This window comes from Balaenoptera ricei, chromosome 13 (genome assembly GCF_028023285.1).
Source record: "Balaenoptera ricei isolate mBalRic1 chromosome 13, mBalRic1.hap2, whole genome shotgun sequence".
NCBI lineage: Eukaryota > Metazoa > Chordata > Mammalia > Artiodactyla > Balaenopteridae > Balaenoptera > Balaenoptera ricei.
Window position 1 is genome coordinate 5,162,246 of NC_082651.1, and position 22,589 is coordinate 5,184,834.

The 22,589-nt window shown below is 41.7% G+C and overlaps 1 protein-coding gene across 6 annotated transcripts in view; it reads right to left on the minus strand.

The window, feature by feature from the left end:
- Positions 1-22,589, minus strand: part of TMEM182 (transmembrane protein 182) — a 390,758-nt gene that overhangs the window by 341,092 nt on the left and 27,077 nt on the right. For 5 of the 6 annotated variants that reach the window (XR_009506441.1, XR_009506440.1, XM_059942709.1 and 2 more), the window contains one exon: positions 3,277-3,414. The exons of the other annotated variant lie outside the window; for it this stretch is intronic. Coding sequence is in view for 3 of the 5 variants with exons in the window: in XM_059942709.1 (XP_059798692.1) it covers positions 3,277-3,414 (138 nt within the window). In the remaining 2 variants the exon portion in view is untranslated. The remainder of the gene's footprint in view (positions 1-3,276; positions 3,415-22,589) is intronic. 6 annotated transcript variants of the gene reach the window in all.

The window sequence follows — 22,589 nt, forward strand, 5'->3', positions numbered from 1 at the left end:
AGTACCCCTGGAGTCCACATTGAAAGAAAATTCAGCAATTGTTTAGGCATTGGGAGGTGTGGATGAGACTCACTGAAACACACTCGGGTGTCATAACGTCCTGACCATTACTGTGTGCTTGGTCCAGAACTGAACTCCCGTGGGGAACACATGGCCCAAGCTGAGGAGGCATCTGCCCAAGTGCAGGGAGTGTCAACATATGGCCTCCAGACCTTTGAGCCATTGACAGAGCAAGACGAAAAACACGGACCCCACCCCTTGCTCACACGTACAGCTGTGACATCAGCATGCCACGGCCATGTGTGGAATGCCCCAAAACAGTCTTCTTGCTGATGCCAAAGAGTCTTTGTATGTGCACACACCCAGCAATGGCCACTTGGAATTTGGTTCTGCCCTGTCTTAAGGCCATCTGTCCAAATAAAGAGAGAGTGTCCAATCTTGTTTGTGGCATTGATAAAGTAGTCACAGCAACTGTGGGCCCAGGCTGCACCTGTTCCCAACTGCCCGGCGGAGCACAGTGTTGGCAAAGGAAGACTGTGAGGCAGGGAATGACAAGGTAAGCCCTAAAAGGGACAGATTTTGGAATACTAGTCCATGGAAAGAGAGCTCTTCGTTTTGAAAACATAACATCTAACCAAAGAAAGCATGACTAATTCAATCCAGTTTAACTCAGTAAAAGACTACATGCACAGTTCCATATTAAACGTAGTACAGAAAAATCTTGGCTGCCCCCAAAAACCTAGCGTTTAGCACATATTTTCCTAGTGTCCATATAGAATAGTATGTAAGTTTCCATCTCCACATCTGAAAGGATTAGTTGCCTATTAACAAATCTGGGGATGTTAATAATAGACAATTGAAAGATTTTGAAAATTCTTCTGTCAATAACACTCAGATTTGAGGATGATTTATTTGCCCCATAACTGCTTTAAAAGATGTGTCTCATGGTAGAAATTGCTACCTGACTGTAAATTTTAGTTATTCCTGAGAACACCACTTTTACTGCCCAAACTGATAAAAAATAAACAGTAATTTTTTTATCTCATCCAACAGAATATCTCTCTGTGTTCTTGGGAAATAAACAGTCCTACACAAACAGTAAAGAATTGTGCCATGAAGGAAATTAAAAGTCAGATTTAAAAAGAAGCATCCTCATGACCGTCTGCTTGAGTGGCTTTCAGGATGGGCTCCCAGAATATGGTGGATCCCTCCCAACCCAGGGCGTTTCTGCATAAAGACCTGAGCCAAGAGGACTTCAGACCCACACCCACTGCAGCTAAAGATTCACTGGAAAAAGAGAATCCAGTGGTCACAGGCACATGGGTGCGAATCAGATGCTTTATCTTCCTTCAGAGTCCTCAGACAAAATAATTCTTTAGCTATATTATTTTCTCAAAAAAAGTATAAAATGGAAAAAATGACCAACAATTTTTTTCAAAAGCACCACACACACACACACACACACACACACACACACACAGAAACACACAATTCTCTAATAAGCCCAAACTCAGGATCAGAGCATTTCTGAGTTTAAAACAATTATGTTGCCCATAATGTTAGTGCTAAATTACTCCTACTACATATTCCCTTTATTGACAAAGATTTTAAAAGATTAAAAAGCAAAGAAGAAGAAGAAACAAATATTTACACATTTTAGTAGAGAGCTATTATTTCTGGGAAGACCATGCAAAAACATACACCTTAACTAGACCTTTGAATAAAGCAAGAGTAGAATGTGATTTGGGGGAGAAGAAATATTTGGTGAAGAAGATGCTCAGTTTTAAGGCATATAAGGGGTTTGGTCTTATGGAATTATGAAGTAAAGAAGAGAGATTATCAATTACGAGATCTAAGTGAAAGAAGTCAGACACAAAAGGCCACGTATTGTGTGACTCCATATACATGCAATGTCCAGAACAGGAAACCCATAGAGACAGAAAGCAGATCTGCGGTTCTCAGGGCTGGAAGGAGCAGAGGATGGGGTTTCCCTGTGGCGCGTGATAAAAATATTCTGGAATCAGATAGTGGTGATCTTTGCCCAACTCTGGGAATATATCAAAAAACACTGCATTATAGACTTTAAAAGGGTAAATTTTGTAGTATGTGAATTATATCTCAATTATTAAAGTTATTTCTTTAATTATGAGCTCAAATGGCTAAATCTGGGTCCTTGAAAACTCAGTGAAGAAAAGAGTTTTAAATAAAAGACAAAAAGAAAGACAGAATAAGCTAAATAGAGGGCCCTGGTCCCCACAGTGGATTTTGGTTTTTGTTTTTTGTTATTGTTTTGTGGTTTTTTAAGCTCTTTGAGCACAGGATCTATCTGATTATTCTTTTTATTCCCTCTGCAAAAAAATTAAGCACAATATTATGCAAAAATAGTGTTTAAAGGAACTATTTGTTAATTGATCATCGATTAAATGATTTTGGGCAACAGCATGAGCCATCTTTGCAGTGATTAGAAAGGCAGTAGAGCTACCCACTCTGTCCCTTTCCTTCATGGTCACTACAATCCCAGGTGAGACAACTGGTCCCTTTTATGGGATGCTGCAATAGAGTAAACTCAGGTACAGTTTGGTCTTAGTCGTACTGTAGTTTGTCTAAATTCCCAGAATGTTTATGTTTACAAAAAACCTTGTGCTTATGTTTTCAGGTTAGTGCTCTGGCTTTTATTTCCTAATTAAATTTAAAAGTCTTAAAATTCACAAGACTCACCTATTCAATTATTTTCCTATTTGTACTATGATCATTTTAGCAGGAATTAGACTAGTTGGAAAGCTAACAAAAATACAGGTTTTACAAAGAAGAGAAGGTATTTAGATAATGCACATGAACCACAATTAAGAAAATGGAATGATGATGATGTAGAAAAAGATGCTTTTTACCTATTAATGAGGGTTTGTAATATCATAACGGGGCTATCTTCTTAAGAGCACACAAAAAGCTTCACCTACGTCCAGATGTTACAGAGAGACATGTTATAACCCTCTTTTATAGGTAGAAAATTAACAGGATAAGAGAGATTAAAAGGCTCTTACAGCAGAGCTTTCCTGCCTAGTGTCTTCATTCATATAATGTGGATACAATGAGCAAATGGAAAATGGGAAGTCCCTGGAAAAGTGTGTGACATATAGGTAGCACTCAGGAAATATTGTACATGAATATTAACATATTATTACTACTAGAAGCATCACCCCTGAAACCAGAAGTGGAAAATATAAAGATATGGGGAAAAACCACGGCTGGAAATCATACCCTTCACAATGGACGTACCTGCTGCGATGTAGGAGCCTCCCCCGGCTTTATAGAGAAGATGGCTGGCGAAGGGGGCTGCGCAGATGATCAAAAAGCTCGCAGTCACCACAGAAACTACCCCAAGAAGCATCAGGACCGCCCAGAAGCCACGGTAAACTGCAGACCCCAGGAGAAAAGGACAAGAGAAAGGCACACTTAGATTGTGAATGCAGCAGACTGTCACACAGTAAGTTTCTCTCTTCAGTTTTCTAATTTCAGCCCCAGCACTGCTGGACGGAATCCCAGGCTGTGGTCCTGAGTTCTCTTTAAAAGGAAGCCTCACCAGACGACTTTGGACTCAATGATGCCGAACTTCTATCAACAAGCGCTTGGTATTTACACCACATATGTGCTTAATATACTCTGGGAGCTCATTTTTCTAACCAGATTATCCATGTTAGAAGTGGGAACACCTAATGTTCTATAAAGACTCCTCTTGAGCAAGTTCCCAGATAGGTCACACATAGGTGTTCACACCAAAAGGACAAGGACATAAAAAGGCATTCACATTCACAAATGCTGCCTCTTAATTCCTGCCAAGATAGTGCTTATACCACAGTGATCCCTTAGAAGCTGGTAATGGTCCCACCAGTCTCCTAACAAAAAAGTACACTTCTATTTAGATTGTGACTCTACTGGAAAATAGTCTTGAGGTAATAAAAATGACAAGCAAAGCCAAAAAAAAAAAAAAAAAAGGGTTTGTACAGACTGAGATTTAAGATCAGATATATTTAAGGCTTACTACTTTCTATTAATATTTGCTCCTAGAAAAATTTAAAATGAGAAGTTATAGCAGTCTCTTAGTCAAGGGCCAGTAAGTCTGAATTAATGGATGCAGCTGGTGATAAATAAATTGTGGATTTGGTGACATACAGTAATCAAATAAAGATGTTCTTTTTTTTTTTTTTTTTTTTAAACATAGGTGTAGAGGATCCTGCCCTAGACTGCACCTTTGCTCGGGGAAGGTTTTTGTTGTTGTTGTTGTTGTTGTTTTTTAAAATTTATTTATTCATTTATTTTTTTTTTGGCTGTGTTGTGTCTTCGCCTCTGTGCGAGGGCCCTCTCCAGTTGCGGCAAGTGGGGGGCCACTCTTCATCGCGGTGCGCAGGCCTCTCACCATCGCGGCCTCTCCCGTTGCGGAGCACAGGCTCCAGACGCGCAGGCTCGGCAGCTGCGGCTCACGGGCCCAGCCGCTCCACGGCATGTGGGATCTTCCCAGACCAGGGCTCGAACCCGTGTCCCCTGCACCGGCAGGCAGACTCTCAACCACTGCACCACCAGGGAAGCCCCTAATGTTCATTTTTGAGTGGGATAATTACCGATCTCTTAAACAAATTCATCATTTCCCAAAGGCTAAAATACAAAAATAAATTCCTACGTGTGTAAATGAGGGAAAGCTCACTGAAACACATTCATGAAATTACAATTTTTTATGAAAATACAGAAACTTTATAAGGAAGCAAAGAATGATTTTTCTCAACAAGCCCACCTGGCAAAGGACAAAATATGTCAATCAACTGGAATCTTTAAGAGAAAAGAGAATGGGAGGATGGAAAATCGAGGAGAGGAACCACTGCAGTTAAATCAGAAAAGAAGGCTTACATTTTCGTGTGAATAACTCGGTTTTGAAGACAGAAACAAAAGGCAGGCTTCCACCTCACATGCCAACACCATCCATTTGGCAGTGGCTGCCAGGCTTACTGGTGAGGAAGTATTCTGCGGCTGTATTCAGGCTCCTCAGGGCACAGGGCAGTGAAGTACTGATCAGCTCTCAGTGTGGGAAGTAAGGGTGAAAGGCTTTGGGCCAAATGTTTGCCATCCCTGTCCTACCAGAGTTTACTAGATAATTGGTGAGCCTCACATTTTACACTTTCATTCACTTCATTTAGCGCACTATCACGCGGTCGTTCTGTGGCAAGTGCTAGGGGTATAAACATTAGTAAGAGGTGGTCCGGGGAAAAGGAGCCCTTCTATCACCTCTCCGATCACCCTCTGAGCACCCTCCAATCACAACTAAGACTAGACAAAATAGCAAACAACACGAGTGTGGAAAGTAAACAACAGCAAGTGGATTAAGGAGGGAAGTAAAACCTTAATGAAAGATCAACTCAGCTACAAGGGGTTTTCTGGGTTTTTTCTATTTTTTTCATCCAGGATTTGGCCTCAAGGCAAGCCAAACTGGGAACTGTGTAAAAAGGTTCAAAGAGCACAATATCCCTAGTGAAGGCCGTCATGCTGGCTAGAGAAGCAGGAGAGGGGCTCTGCAAGCCAGAGTATGGGGACACCTCATGTTTTTATTCTCCTCACCCTGCTTCACAGCCAGCTTCAAACATAGATCTGCACTGCCACCCCCATGGGGGAGTGGGCATTTAACATCCCAAAGATGATCCAACCCTCAGGACAAAAGAATCAGAAAAAGAAACCCAACTGCGCAAAGAGTGGGGGAATCAACTTTTCTCTTGCTGGTCTGCACTGGTGCCGTTGCAGGGAACTCTGCCACAGCACAGGAGACCAAAACACTGAAGGAACCCAATCTTTCTACCCAGAGACACTGGGAAAAAGGGGCCCTGGAAGCCAGAGGGTGTGGCAGAAAATCCCACAGATGAGAGAGGGCTGGACAAGAGAATCTCCAGTTTTGTGTTTGAATCTGTACAAGTACTGAGCTCACTCCCCACGTTGCACACATGCAGAAAACACCCAGAGATGTATAGCAAAGGCTCTGAGAACTGAATTACAGTATAAAAACCACCCAAGTACCAGAGCAAGCCCGGAGCGGTGATGCCCCAGGCAGACCCAAATAGCATAGAGAACCAAACTGACAATGCAACTACTATCACAGAGGAAAAGGACAGAACCATGCCAGTCAGTTGCCTATTCAAACAACAAATCAGTATTCTCCAGAGGATTTTCACAATATGTGGAGACTGACAACAAAATATTCAAAATGTCCAGGATACAATCCAAAATTTCTTGATATACCAACAACCATGAAAATTTGACCAATTCTCAAAGGACCAAGCGATCAGTAGATGCCAACACAAACACCATCCAGACATGTGAGTTATCAGACAGACTTTGAAGTAGCTTTTAGAACCAGCTTCTATGAACTAAGGTGAACACTCCTGAAATGAATAGAAAGATAGAAATTCTCAAAATAGAAGTAGTATCTATAAAAAAGAGAACTAGGCTGAACTTTTAGAGTTGAAAAATACAATATGTGACACAAAAAATCCCTTAGATGGGCTCTCTAGCAGAACAGGGAGGAGAGAGGAAAGAGCAAATGGACTTGAAGAGAGAACAGTAAGAATTATCTAGTCCGAACAACAGAAGGAAAAGAGACTGAAAACAAAAATGACTAGAATCTCAGGTACTCGTGGGACAATATCAGAAGATCTCACATTTGTGTCACTGGAGTCCCTAAAGCAGAGGGAAAAGATATTGGTGCAGAGAGAACATTTATAGAAATAATGCCTTCAAACTTCTTAAACTGGGTGAAAGACAAATTTACAGATACAAGAAACTCAGCAACCTCCAAAGAGGGCACACTCAAAGAAATCAGCCTAGACACGTAATAAGAAAATTACTGAAAACCACAGGCAAAGTCTTGAAAGCAGCTGGGGGTATGGGGGTGGAGATGACCCATTGGATGGACGGGAACAGTAATTCCACGGACAGCAAGTCTCTCATCAGAAGTGACTGAGGCCACTGCCCAAGTCAGAGTGGACACTGCGAGCTGTGGGCACGTTGTCACAATCACTGCAAAGTAGAGGAAAAGGGATCCTGGCAAAGATGTTGACTTGGGTGGTCCCCTTTCATGATCACAGGGTGTGCCTTCGCTCAGAGGGGCTGCTCGAGGACTAGGGCATGCTGGGGACAGAGCAGCCCTGTGTGAGCAGAGGGCAGAGGAGGTCTGACAGCTTCCACTTTCAGGTTGGGGACCCTGAGTAAGCACACAACAGTAAAAGTCACGGCAAAGAAACGACTGAGGCCAGAAGACAGTTAAACAGTATCTTAAAAGTGCCCCAGAAAAAGACCTGTCAACCTAAAATTCTGCCTCCAGTGAAAATATCTTTGAGGGAGGAAGGGAAAAGAAAGCCATTTCTCAAGGAGGAAAATATAGACTTTGTCATCAGTAGACCTGCTCTACAAAGAAATGCTAAAGAAATTTCTTTAGGCTGAAGGGAAATGACACCAGGGTTTCCTTGAAATTTCAGAAGTGCAGGAAGAGAAACAGAAAAGGTGGATATCTGTGTAAATATAGTAGATTATTTTTCTCATCTTAATTTCTTTAAAATATATTTGACTGTTGAAAGTAATATATATATATATATGTATATATATATATATATATATACATATATATATATATACTTATATATCTATGGCATAATACAGTAAAGAAATGTAGGTTTCAGAATCAGAGTGACCTGAGTATGCACTCTTACCTGCAATGTAACCTTGGACCACTTACTTAAACTTATGAACCTGTAAAATAGGAATGCTTTCTGAACCTTCACTTCTGTAAAATAAGAACGTTTGTGTCCATCCTTTAGAGTTCTTAGAAGAACTACTAATAATGTATTTGAAGTGTGTGGCATATCACAAGAGACCAATGAATGGCACTTATTTTGTGGTTGCTTTTATTGCTGTTATTGTTAAAATTGCATTAACGTGACACAGCAGAGGGTATTATGTTCAGTAATAGGAAAGTGGATTACTTCCCCCAGAGAGCCTTGCACACTGTTTTTTATGTGTCACTGACATTAGGAAATCCCTTTAGATTACAGCATACAGTACAGGTCGTGTTGGCCAATACACACAGTTCCACAGAGCTTTCACACTGTCTTCCATGGGAAGGTTCCCTGTCCACTAAGAAGGCACTGGCCACGTTTCATACTGCATGACTCTACTCTTAATTACCCAAAATACAAACAAACGGGGTCAGATACCTGACACAAAGACCAAAACATGGTGGCCTCTGACCCATGCAGAGATGAGCTGAGCTAATCAGTGTGACCCCCTGAGAACGGGAACACTGCAAAAGGGAGAGGATTCACAGCAGAGTCGAGGCTGAAAGGAAGCGCTGGTAGCTGATCCAGAGGAGCTGTGGTGAGCCACGGCCATACCCAAGCAAGAGGGCGGGAATTATGACTCAGGCCATAGAGAGGGCAGAAAAAGCAGAGGAGCCTCTCCACAGAGAGAAGCAGGGGGACTGCCAGAAAGAGAAAACACCTGGTGAGGGTGAGAGAGACAGAGAGCCAGACGGAAACGGGGGATAAGTGCCCCCCAGAACTGCTGTTCCTGAGACCTGCTACTTCCTGCCCTTGGTCTGCCCTAGCAGAGCGGCCTGACTTTTGATTCTGAGTCCCCGGTGAAAGGCAGGAGCAACCGATCTGTACTTAAAGGAGGGGACACCTGGCTGCCTGGAGAGTTGTGACCATACAGACATGGCTTCCAAGTGAAACTCCTTACTGCAGTCACCACAGGCTTTATTTTCTGCCTGTGCTTCAACATTCCAAAGTGCGCAACTTTAAGCCTGTTTCAAAATTTCTTGGAATTTCCTGTTTCTTAGCTAATTATATTACCTAGTTTGCATATGTGGCACACTTTGATTCCAGAATTGAAATGTTCAGTTGTAACGAAGAATCAGCTCCTGGAATTGGGTAGTTCTTTCACTGTCTGAAGTAAAACTGAGGCAATCAGAGAATTTTCAAAATAAAATGAATGTTTTGAGATATTACTAACCGGGTGACTCTGAGAGACCACAGTTTTCTAACATAAAGCACAGTATCCTTCAAATAAGTTTACAAGAAGGATTGAGAACATATATGAAAAGTAGCTGCATGCAGTAAGGAATCAAATGTATTTACTATTATTTTTACGTGCCTTGTAATAAAATACTCTTGTCAACAATGTACTTGACACTTAAAAGATATCTATTTATTTCATGGATCTAGGATGGGGACAAGCTTTCAGTTCTAGTATATAGACACTTTAAAAATTTTAAAGGATGTTCTTGTTTGGTTAGTGGTTTATACTGTTTAAGACTCCTAGACCTTGAACGTATCTCTGAGAATACTTAATTTGTTTCCTTGTTCTTAATATGAGCCCATAAAAACTGCAAAGCCTTGCCTTTGAAAGCTTTGGACTGTACCAAGTGAAAACATCTCTAAAAATCCAATTTGACCATTTAATACAATTCAAAGCTCAACTTAAACAATATTGAATTTCTATTAACTCCTTAGAACATGAAGCAAGATTTACAGTGTAAATAGATTTACATGTAATCTGTATCATCACAATTTGGATTAATTAAAGGAAAGCTTCATCTGAATCTGTGAAACGCCAAAATTAACTACTGTTTTCAAAGAAATGAAGTTCTGTCAATTCTAAATAAATTGGTGAACTGACCTAACAAAGTGATCCTTGGTCCGGTGTCGTAATGAGGAAGATGATGAATAATTAGTCTAACAACAGACTTAGAAATGGTTCTCCTGAAGTACTCAGTTTATTTTCCTAAATCAATTAAACTTTTACCTTTACAGTATTATCCTGTTGTTTTTATTAGAGAAAAGAGACATCAAATCATTAGAGACTGTCTAGTTTGTTAACTAAGATTGTATATGAATGCAAAACTATGTTCATGATGTCTCAGTTCATTCATAAAAAATTGCATAACGTAAAGAGTCTTAACTGTACTGCAAATTCAAATTTCAGATTCAAACAAATACTAAAGGATCTCATGTCCCACAAAGTACCCAAAAGGTCTAATTCCAAGTGACATACCTAGGAAGTGTAGGGAGACATCTATTAAGAATCCTTCAAGTAGAAAACATACAAATCACCCCAAACAACAGGACAGTGAAGGCCATGAAATAAAGTGGGCTTTTAATTATACACATGAATATGTGTGCACGTGTGTGCATGTGCGCATGTATATGTAACTGTGCATGTGTGTGTGTATGCTTGTGCAGATTACCACAGACAGGAAGCCAATGGCAGAAGTGGCATCTGTTCCAAATTTCATGTAAAGGGTTAAAAAAATAAAACCCTACAGTATTTCTTTTCCACTAAAAATGTAATAAAAATGTACAGAAACCTCATTAGTTTAGATGATGGGCAGAAGCAGCCTGAAGTTTTAACTGTGGAATATTTTAGAATAAGTCCCATTCCAAGTCATTCACATCCATCCAATAATTCAAACTGATGTCTCACAAGGGACCTCTGGGCAGGGCCCTGCCAAGCTTGCCTGGTAAATGGGCACGCTGCTGACAACCAGAAGCCACTTAATTTGGCGAACATATTTTGACGGCTCTCCAGGTGCCAGGCACCAAAACCCGCTAGAGCAAGACAGAACCCTTGCCCTCACAAGTTCAGTCCAGTGAGGGAAAAGCAAACCACTTAACGCTGTGGGCTAAGTGCCCTAGCCGAGGGGTGCACAGAACATCACGAAGCCAGATGACTCCTGCACAGAGAGGCCACTGTTTCAGGGCTGGATGGTAGCAACAGAAGGCCTACAGTACTGGGTACAGTTGAACTGGGTCTTGACGTTTGCCTAGGATTTCAGTAGGCAGAAAGCAGGAGGAAGGTGATGGGGGAAGGGAAAGCAGCTTCCCTGAACTGCCACCCAGGTGGATGAGGGGAACGACAGTGAGGAACCCAGGAAGGCAGCCAGGGCTTCACAGGCCACTCGAGAGCTGGCGCTTTATCATACTGGTCCTAGGAAGCCCCTGTAGTCAGTGATCTGAGCTGGTGGCCACATCTGTATGAGAGTATCATTCCTGTAACTGGATAGAGAATGAACTGGCAGGAAAAAGGACAGAACAGGGAAAACAAGTTATGTAGTTATGACAGCCCCCCAGTGGGGACTTATGCCAGGCAGTTGGAGGAGAGGTGAAATGAGCTTCAGTGATTCTGTTGTTACAGGTAGGAAGAAACCAGCAAGATAAAGGCTGTCTTCATGGATTTCATTCATATATCAAAACAGTTTGTTCTGTTGAGATACTAAGAAATCTCGTCTTGATTTTGTAATATTTCAACTTACACGACAAACCCTCTTTCATACAGAGCATAGGGGGAAAGTCAATCCAAATGATCACAATTCCAAATTCGTAGCGTTTTGATAAATTATTTTGTTGGGCATATAAAAATGTAAATATTGTATTTGCAGTTTAAAGATAAACTTAAGTGTTATTCGTTTTTCAAAACTTGCTATCTTGCCTCAGACACCTCATAAAGCTAGTTCAGAAAGCTAATCCTGTATTTCGACACATCCTCAAGCACACACAGCGCGAAGTGCTATAAAACGGTCTAAATGAAGCCAAAACAAAACACGTCACCCCCTCCACCATCCTCGGCAGCAAACGAGAGCCCCCAGCATATGTTGCCGTAGCTTTAGGCAAGACGCTTCTGCTACACAGGCCAGCAAGCCTGTCCTGCATCTCCATGTACTACTTGTCTTGGCGATGTCGGGCAGGTCTAAAAATACAGCAATGCCCGCACCAAAGCAGAAGGACAGGCTGTACAGAGTGTCCGTGTCGGAGCTCCACAGGCCTCGATGTGCCAAGCCAAGCCACGTGCTCTGCTCGGGCCACTGATTTTTCAGGACAAAAAGAACACTGAGAGACCCGACAGAGTTTACTGACTTCCCTCTTGTACACTTGGCAGTGAAGGAATAGCTGAGAGGGAGAAAGCGCCTCGGGAAGGAGGGGCAGGGCCCTCGCCACCCACACTGGCTGTGACCTTGGGAAAGGCCCAGAAGCAGGAGGAGCACAGGTTTCCTCACAGCGTTAATCATTCTCAAGTTTCTCTTCCTGAGAGTCTTGGGGAGGGAGGGGCTGGAAGGGAGGCCTGCTGGGGAGCTGGGCAGAGGGGCGCTGCAGGCATGCAGGTAGGAGAGGTGGCGGCACCCTCAAGGTCACAGTAGCGAGGGAACCCAGGCTCTCGGAAGTGAGGTGAAGGGGATCAGAACAGGCCACCCTCACATATGCCAGTTTGGTATAAGGATTATTTTGAGCTGGGAGCAAATGAGAGTCAATGAATGCAGAAGGAAACCTCGTAGGAGTTTTCCTTATCTAACTGGGAGGAGAAACTTCTGAGAAATGAGGACTTCCAGGGGAGTTTTATGGCCATGAAAAAGACAGCAAGTCAACACCAACGTGGGTCTTTAAACAAAGCTACAAATACAAGCCATATCTTCCATTGCTTTCTCTCCTATATTTTTCCTGGTCACTTTCCCACAGTTTACCACCTGAGCCCAAACCTCTTTTTCCTTTGTCTTGTTGCATCTCCACGTTCATCGTTCTTTGCTAAAAGGCATGTTAAGTTCCGAGGCCTATCTGCTTCTTTGGGTCTTCACGTTTCTTCTCTGTATGCACACATAACCATAAACCTCTCCTATGTCAATGCCCACTTTTATAACCTAATTTGCAGGGCCCAGTTACTGAACCTAAGGGGGTAGAGGAAAAAGTTTCTTCCTTCCCTATGGCGGTGCTGTGTACAAAGCCACTCAGATCCTCACACAGGGGACCAGGTGAGCATCCAGAGTAAGCTCCAGCTCCAAGGTCTTCCTCTGACCCCTGCTGCCTGAGGGGGCCTGGACTGATGGCTCCCCTCCCCGCTCAGCTTTCAGAGCCACCCTGGAGGGTTTTAACATCATACCCAAGCTAGGATTCCAAACCACACCACCTGAATGAGAATCTCTGAGGGTGGGCACAAGCAACCGTACTTTTAAAAGCCCCCTAGAAGAATGGGACGTACAGCCAGGATGAGAATCACTGGACTGTTGAGTCTCTCTGGAGCTGCTAATTTTATTGAGAAGGTGCTGCTCAGCCTTTGCAGGTATTCTCTCCTCTGTCATCACAAAAATCCCTATTTTGTGTTTTACAGGTGAGGCTCAGAGAGGTGAAGTAAAGTCCCCAAAATGAAACAGCCAGTAAATGACAAGGTCAAGATTTGAACTCAGGGCTATCTGAGCTCAATCTCAGACACCATTAGCCTCAATGTCTGTGGTGTTTATTTCCAATAAATTGTCACTGATCCATCTAAGGCTTCTAGGCTCAAATCCTCCCACCCTGGCTCCTCGTACCTTATCCTCCAGAAATGCTGAAATTATACTGAAGTTTCCAGTGGGGAAATGCTGTTATCACGCCTGTAGGCTTTCATAATACCGCCTCCGTTAGCCAGAATACACAGCTTTCCCACTTGTCCTTTGAGATCCAATGAAGCATCCTCCCCGCTCCGCCCCAAAAGGACATAGTGGAGTTACGTCCTCATCTCCACCAGAAGGCAGGAGAGTGTAGAATCAGACTCAAGAGCCGGAATATCTCTTACCAGTTGTGTGACCTTGGGTAAATTACTTAGCTCTCCATGCCTCACTCTCCTTCCCTAAGATGTGATAATAAAGATACCCATCCTATAGTGCCCTTAAGAGGACTGAAAGAGTTAATGTGAGTCAGCCCTGAGCAGTGCCTTGCCTCTGCACTCCATCAGGGTCTTGACACATGCCCGTCACCAGACAGCACTCTGCGTTGTGCTTCTGTCTTTACATTCCCACCTCCACTTCTTGCCTGTGCATTCCTGCAGGGCAAAGACTCAGTCTTGCCCATCTTTCTAACCCCAGGGGAATCTTTATGGCTGGCATGTAATAGATGCTCAATAAAATATGAATAAGTGAATAATCAATAACTTATCACTCAGTCCCCACTGAAATCTCAATGTATACAGTAAAGGTTAGTGAGATATTTAATGGCCATGGGACAGAATGAAGCTAACTCATTCAAAACGGAAATGAATTGATAGTCTTGGCCTATCATCACAACGGCTAGGGATCACTTAAATCCCTACTAGGGAGAAACAGGCACTTGGAGGAGAAGAGCTGAGGAATCAAGTGATGAGATGTTGACACCTGGCTACTAAGTAAGAGTATGAAGGACTATGTAACCATCCTTTCCAGGCTGCTGAATACCCAGTACATAGAAATGAGTCAAGAATATTGGGAACTTCTGTAAATGTTCCTGCCCAACTCTTAAAAATGCCAGAAGAGAGACAAATTTCCTCATTAACTGATTCCCTCTTAAAAAATCAGATCTATTCCTGAGAAGACTTGCTGTCTTTTATACTGAGCCATGAAAGGAACATTTTTAGGATCCCTTTATTCATATACTTTTTTTAAACATTGACTATGAACCTATTTACCCAAAGCTTTTGGCAGACAATTGAAAATAATTATAGCAAAGCCTTGCTTACTTGATTGCAAGTATTCTGTTGTAAGTTTTCTAGGACTCCTGAGCCTTCATTTTCATGTCTTTCAGATGATTTGCCTCCACAAATCTCTAACACCTTAGAAATCACACTTCTCTGAGGAATTTTATGGTCTTTCATTGCAACTATACATCCAGGAATCTTTCTCTAAGGGATGTGGCTCAAAAGTAGTTTCTATATTTCTTTATCAGAAAAGTTAGTTTGAGAATTGCATAGCACTAAAATGATTTGATATTTCCCCTCTATTTTGATCATAAAACACCAGCAAAAGAAGTGATTAACAACTGAATTGAATTCCACTCTTTCATTTACCCATGCTCAAACACTGATTGAAAAATCTATCTTGTATCAGGTGCTGTGCTAGATAAGTAAATACTGGTGATACGCCATGAAAAAAAGTCCAGTATGTGCTATCAAGCAGTCTAATGGGAGAGAAACACACAATCAGATGACTGTCAGCTATGCCAAGGGCAAGGGGAGGACTCTGTGGTATATTACACGGGAACAGAGGAAGGGTAGTTGACCCAGTCTTGGCATATTTGCAGAAGGCTTCTTGGAGGAGATGATTCTCTTTTTTTTTAAATTTTTATTGGCTATATAGTTGATTTACAATGTTGTGTTAGTTTCAGGTGTACAGCAAAGTGAATCAGTTATACATACACATATATCCAATTTTTTTTAGATTCTTTTCCCATATAGGCCATTACAGAGTACTGAGTAGAGTTCCCTGTGCCATACATTAGGTCCTTATTAGTTATCTATTTTATATATAGGAGGGTGTATGTGTCAATCCCAGTCTTTGGAGGAGGTGATTCTTGAACAGGAGAACAGTAATGCAGGAAGTGAAGGCAGAGAGCAGAAAGTATGAACAAAAAACAAGAAAGAAAGCGGGTGTGCGCAAGTAGCCTAGTGTGAAGGCCCAGAGAAGGAAAGCTTTGGTGCTGGGGATGTGGTGAGAGAGAGAAGGTATGAGGCAGATCATGACGGTCCTTGTAGAATATGGTCGTTTACCAGGGGAGCACTTTGGTCCACGTTACATGAAACTTTCCCTACAAACAATATGAAAAATCACTGAACAACTTAAATTAAAATAGGTGTTTTGTCCACATGGAGCTTCAATCTATTAATAATCAAACCACTGGCAAACAGTTTGCAGTCTGGTTTTGTGAGGCGCGGGGAGGTGTTTTCAGTGCGAAAGAGGGAAAAAAATGGCAGTAAAACACCTACTCCCTTTTCTTTATTACAGGCATTTATATTTTCTTGATATTTTTTTCTTAGGGGTAAAATACTTAGAGATAAAGGTACCAAAATATCTAGCAGTACTTCATGGAAACTAGCCTCTCCTGTGAGTAAAATGAAATGGGCAAGAGACCTTATCAAGGAATTGTAATAACAAAAGAAAGGAAGTTAAAAAGTTTCTAGCAACAAAATAAAGGTATAGAGCTGGGAGTAACCATTGGCTGCTGGGGTGAGAGGGTTGTGCAGGCAGTAAGCAGTGGCCTGTCCCAGCCAGCAAATGCCTTGGAAAAATACTCAGCCAGCTTAGAATCTGGACCTGCGTGGTCTGGGATGTGAACCACACACGCGAGGCGTGCTAGCACAGCCGGTGTGAGATGACCATCCCCTGGGGACAGACAAGACAGCTGAGACATAGCTGGCGTCCCTGGCTGGGCAAGCACGCCTCATTTACTCCAGAACAAACATTCACACTTTGTTTATTCACAAACAGAGTCACATTTTCTCCACTGAGCAGGAAACATGATCTCGGCTGTTCAAAGTCAGCATTCACCAAGGACCTAAACCCCTCTTGGGCATCTCTCACTGACTTGGCCTCTTCCAGGGCTCAATCTGAAGGAATGGGGTAGAAATGCCTATCGGCAGCCTTCAGTCTTCACTGACTTGTCCGTGATTTGCTGTGTGTTCTTCAGAAGTGGGCCACTTGTCCAGCCTCCCTGGTTTTCTGCTTGCTCTTGATAAAAAGGTAGACTATCAGTCTCAGAAGTCACTTCCAACTCTTCTGCTTAGAGTCCCAACAAGTGAATAGTCAATATTTCCCTTTGATAGCGAACTGCATAGACTGAACTTCCAAGTCTCCACTCGAAAAGACCAGCCTTCTGAAACTGCACGTTCAAGCAGAAAATCATTGAAAAGATCAAACTTAGCATTCCCATAGCTACTCTACACACGGTCTAGTGGGGGATTTGGTTGTATTTATTTATTTGCAGTGATAAGATACATCTTGGGAAGACTTCCCTCTCTAGCTACTCAACATAGCAAGCTGTTGGAGCAAATGCCCTTCATATTGGGTAACAACAGCTGTGGCTCTGGAAACGAGTTAACGCTTCGCTTTCCATACAACGCGTCCCTTCCCTTAATGATACTAAATCAACACTCTGTGGATGTGAATAATTGCCGCGGCCACTTGCACACTTGAAGCAATGAATCTGAGTCCTAGAAAAAGTGCTTTATAAAAATCAATCATACTTTTTAAAAACTATATTTAAAAATCACTTTTATTTTATTTCTATACCCCCAAACTTGGCTGTAAAGAGTAATAGTAAAAGAAAGACTCATATCGAGTCACCATACGAAAACTAAGAAGTAATATAATAGAACTCACCAATTCTCCCCTAACTAACAATAGATTTTGTTTTAAACTATATACTGCTTGTTAGAAAAATGAAACATAATCTCCTTTACAATGTTATCAAGAAGCTGATTATGGAAACTGAGGCAGCTCACTGCAGAGCATGAACTTTGAGTTGAGAAACCCAAATGCTCTAAGTTTCCTTGGCCTTGAAATGGCAGCAATGAACTCTACCTCACAGCACTGTCATCAAGATCCAAGCAGACAATCTTTGTAAAATAAAAAGTAGGTGGGCTAGCCCAATGACTGCACACAATAGGAGCTTATCATAAGAAATAAAATAAGTCATTTTCTTGTGATATTAATGATTTTTATAAAATAAATAACATTTTTCTTTCTTTATATATTTGTCAGTAGATTAGTAGGTTTCGACATGCAGAAACAAGAAATAAGGATATAAATGAACAACTCTGAAGAAATTATGATGGTGCCTTTGTGCAATTAATGGCTCCAATTATTCATAAACTCACTGGATCTAATCCCTCATGCCAGCACTGAAATTTATCAAGCAGTACTTATGTTTACCATTCATATATTATCATTTAAGAGTAAAAGAAAGAAAAAAGAGATTACACAAAATGTGATCTGTCAAAGGGGAAATAGTGGTAGTGAGCCCAAGAAGAAAGAAATCCAGGTTGCAAAACACTAGGTCAAATTGCTGTGGACAGCTTGCGAAATTCAAGGGTCAGCTCTCAGTCCACGCCCTACTCTACTTCTTAGCAGCATTTGGCCAAGCTTTTCACTCCCTTCTCTGAGAAAAGCTTTCTCTTTCTGGTTTCCAGAACACCATACTCTCCTGGTTTGCTTCCTGCTTCCCTAGCTGCCCATCCTCAGTCTCCTTTGTGGGTCTCTCCTCTTCTTCCTGACCTCTGAACAACAGAGCAGCCTAGGGCTCCGTGCTTGGATCGACCTCCCTTCTCTCTACACTCACTCTCCAAAAGCTCTTATCTTGCCCCATGGTTTAAATATACCTCCATGCAATGACTGCCAAATGCACAGTTTCTGCTCAAAAAGCAACCTTTAACTCTAGACTCTGCGATCCAAAAGCCTACATAACATCTCTACTAGGTGTCCTCAACCTAACAGGTCTGAAAACTCCAAAGCTTCCTCTTAACAATCAACTCTACGCCAGCTTTCCCCATCTCTAAAAATAACAACTTCATCCCTCCAGTTGCTAAGGACAAAAAGTGTCATCATTAACTCTGCTCTTTCCCTCACACCTCAAAATGAACCATCAGCAAATCTGGTCAGCTGTTCCTTCAGAATGTAATTAGATAAACTGAACTTCTGCTTCCAGGAAGATGAAGCAAACATACTTTTCCCTATTGTTTCTTTTAATCACAACTAAAATCCCTGCCGATTATCTATGAAACAAACAGAAGAAGATTCAGAAAGAAGGAAGAGAAGAAGACCAACTAGGAAACTTGGAACCCAAGGAATGATGTGATGGTGAGTTCCCTGGGTTTTGTTTTTGCTCATTCATCCTATACCTAGAGCTAGGGGAGCCAATAACCAGGAAATGGCAATGGACACAGACAACAGCAGGCCCCAACCGCCCTGCTAGGGAAATGCCAGAGAAGGAAGGGAGGTGGGACTTTTATCACCACAGGTGGTAATGGTCAGCTCCCATCCTGTGGTGTCAGTGGGGATGGAAAAGCAAGCAACACAGAAGTGCCAACAATCACGGTCAAAAAATTCCCAACAAAAGCTGTTTGTCCAAAGAACCAGGTAAGGGGCTACCTATCAAAGCAGGAAACTTTTAGTAAATAACCACCTGACACCAAACACTGCAGAATAAAACGTTGGCCCCAACTCCACTGTGATCAGCAAATACCAAGAGGGGAACCTAGTCTTTGACTCTTGATAGACTGTGGTAAGGTGCCCTCTCCCAACTCCACACTCACACATGGATGTATCAGAGAAAGCTGAATATGGAGTCAGGACTTTGATCTCTGCAGGGTAATGAGGCCACCATTCACAGTGACAGTGGAGACCACGTGGGGAACCTGGACTTTCACCCCTACAAGGTGGAAATTAGACAGCCTTTCCCCCTGGGGTGGTATCAGAGGAGGCTTAGTGGAGATTCCAGGACTTTCATCACCACCCAGTAGTAATTAGGCTACCTTTGCATACCTACCATGTCAATGGCAACCATGGTTAAAGTTGTAATGATTCAATCCTGCCCCTCCTGGTCAGGATGGTATCAGTGGAAACATAGTAGGAAGCCAGAACTTTCACTACTGCCCAGCAGTACCAAGAAGAGTTCTCCTTATGTCAACACAGACTAAATGGGGAGCGTGGAATTCCATCCCACCTGATTTTATTGAGGCAAAGCCCACCCCTTCTCCTGCAGGAGCAGTATCAAAAAAAGCCAACCAAAACAGAAGATCTAGAGTCTCATAACATAATACATCCTAATTCCTGGTTTTAATTTTAAAAGATGATGAGTCATCCAAGAACCAGAAAAATCTCAACTTCAATGAAAAAGATCACTCAATAGATGTCAATACAGAATAGAGATGTTAGAATTATCTAAGAATGATTTTGAGCGAATCAGGATAAAAACGTCTCAAAGAGTAAATACGTATATGCTTGACCCAAATTGAAGAGAAAACAAAAGTTACTGGCAAATAAATAAAAGATATAAAGAAGAACCAAAAGGAAAATTTAGAAACAAAAAATATAGTAGCCCAAAATAAAAACTCAGTGGATGATCTAAACAGTGTAGAGAGAGGAGATATACTCTAAAACACATATAAATCAAATGGAATGGCCTGGAATGGAATTTTTAAAAATTCAAGTAACCCATAGAAAGACAGGATAAAGAAAATAGAAATGAAAAACAGACAGAACAAATAGAAAACAAAAATTAAAATGACAGGGTTAAGGCCCAACATATCAATAATAACATTAAGTATAAATGGTACAATACACTAATTAAAAGTCCACTTTGCCTTAATGTACATGTACCTAACAACAGAGTATCAAACTACATGAGGCAAAAACTGATAGAACTGAAAGGAGAAAAGGATGAATTCACTATTACAGTGGGAGACTTCAACACCTCTCTATCAGAATAGACAAATCCTTCAGGCAGAAAATCGGTAAGGACATAGCTAGACTCAACAACACCATCAACTGGATATACGGTTGCGGCCCTGGACGACACGGGTTTGAACTGCATGGGTCCACTAACATGTGGAATTTTCTCAAAAAATATATGGTTGTCCCTTGGTAGCCACCAGGTCCACATCCATGGATTCGACTAACCTCAGATCATGTATTAAGTGTGCAATCCACAGTTGGTTGAATCCACAGATGTGCATCCTGCAGGTGCAGAGTACCAACTGTGGGACTTGAGCATCTATGGATTTTGGTACACCTGGTGGATCCTGGAAACAATCTCCAGCAGATACCCAGGGACAACTGTAATAAATATCTATAGAGTATTTCACACAACAGAAGCAGAATACGCATTTTTTTTCGAACTCACATGAAATAGTCACTAAGATAGACAACATTCTGGGCCATAAAACATAATTTAACAAATTTAAAAGAACAGAAATCAAACCAAGTCTGCTCTCAGACCACAATAGAATTAAATTAAAAATAAATAACAGAAAGATAACAGAAAAATCCCCAAATACACAGTGATTATAAAACACACTTCTAAATAACACGTCAATCAAAGAAGAAATCTCAAAAGAAATTTAAAACATAGCTTCAACTAAATGACAATGGAAACACAGTTTAGCAAGATGTGTGGGATGCAGGGAAAGCCGCGCTGAGACGGAAACTTAGAGCACTGAGAGCTCCTCCACTGGTAGAGGAGGAAGATCGACACTGAGCTCCTCCCTTGGAAGAGGAGGAAGATCGACACTGAGCTCCTCCACTGGAAGAGGAGGAAGATCGACACTGAGCTCCTCCATTGGGAGAGGGGGAAGATCGACACTGAGCTCCTCCCTTGGGAGAGGAGGAAGATCGACACTGAGCTCCTCCACTGGAAGAGGAGGAAAATCGACACTGAGCTCCTCCCTTGGAAGAGGAGGAAGATCGACACTGAGCTCCTCCATTGGAAGAGGGGGAAGATCGACACTGAGCTCCTCCACTGGAAGAGGGGAAGATCGACACTGAGCTCCTCCACTGGGAGAGGAGGAGGATCGACACTGAGCTCCTCCACTGGAAGAGGAGGAAGATCGACACTGAGCTCCTCCCTTGGAAGAGGAGGAGGATCGACACTGAGCTCCTCCATTGGAAGAGGGGGAAGATCGACACTGAGCTCCTCCCTTGGAAGAGGAGGAAGATCGACACTGAGCTCCTCCATTGGGAGAGGGGGAAGATCGACACTGAGCTCCTCCCTTGGGAGAGGAGGAGGATCTACACTCAATCATCTAGGTTTCTACCGTCAGAAGTCAGAAAGAGCAGAGCAAATTAAATCCAAAGTAAGAAGACGCAAAGAAATAATATGAATTAGAGCAGAAATCAAGAATCTGTAGGAAATCAATAGAGAAAATCAACAAAACCAGAAGACAGTTCTTTGAAAAGATCAGTAAAATCAATGTCTCTAGCCAGGCTCTCCAAGGAAAAAATAGAAAGGACACAAACTGCTAACATCAGATATGAAAGAGATGACATCACTACAGGTCCTGTAGACATTAAAGAGGTAATAAAGGAATACTATGAACAGCTCTATGCCCCAAAATCTGACAATGTAGTTGAAATGGACTAATCCCTTGAAAGACACAATCTGCCAAAACTCAAACAAGAAGAAACAGACAATCTGACTAAACATATATACATTACAGAAATTGAATCAGTAATTAATAAACTTCCTAAACGGGAAAGCACTAGGCCCAGATGGGTTTACTGTTAATTTCTATCAAACATGTAAGGAAGAAATTATACCAATTCTCTACAATATCCCAGAGGAAAAGAAGCAGAGGTCATATTTCCTAACTCATCCTATGAGGTCAGTGTTATCTTAATATCAAAACCAGACATTACAAGGAAAGAAAACTACAATCAATATCACTCATGAACACAGATGCAGAAATCATCAACGAAATATTAGCTAATTGAATCCAACAATGTATAAAGAGAATTATACACCATGATCAAGTAGAATTTATACCAGGTATGCATGGCTGCTTCAACATACAAACATCAGTTTATGTAAACCATCACATCAACAGGCTAAGAAAGAAAAATCACATGATCATGTATCAGTAGATGTAGAACAAACATTTGACAAAATCCAACATCCATTCAGGATAAAAACTCTCAGCAAACTAGGAATAAAGGGGAAATTCCTCAAGTTCATAATGCATATTTACAAAAACCCTACAGCTAATATCATTCTTTTTTTTTTTTTTAATTATATGTA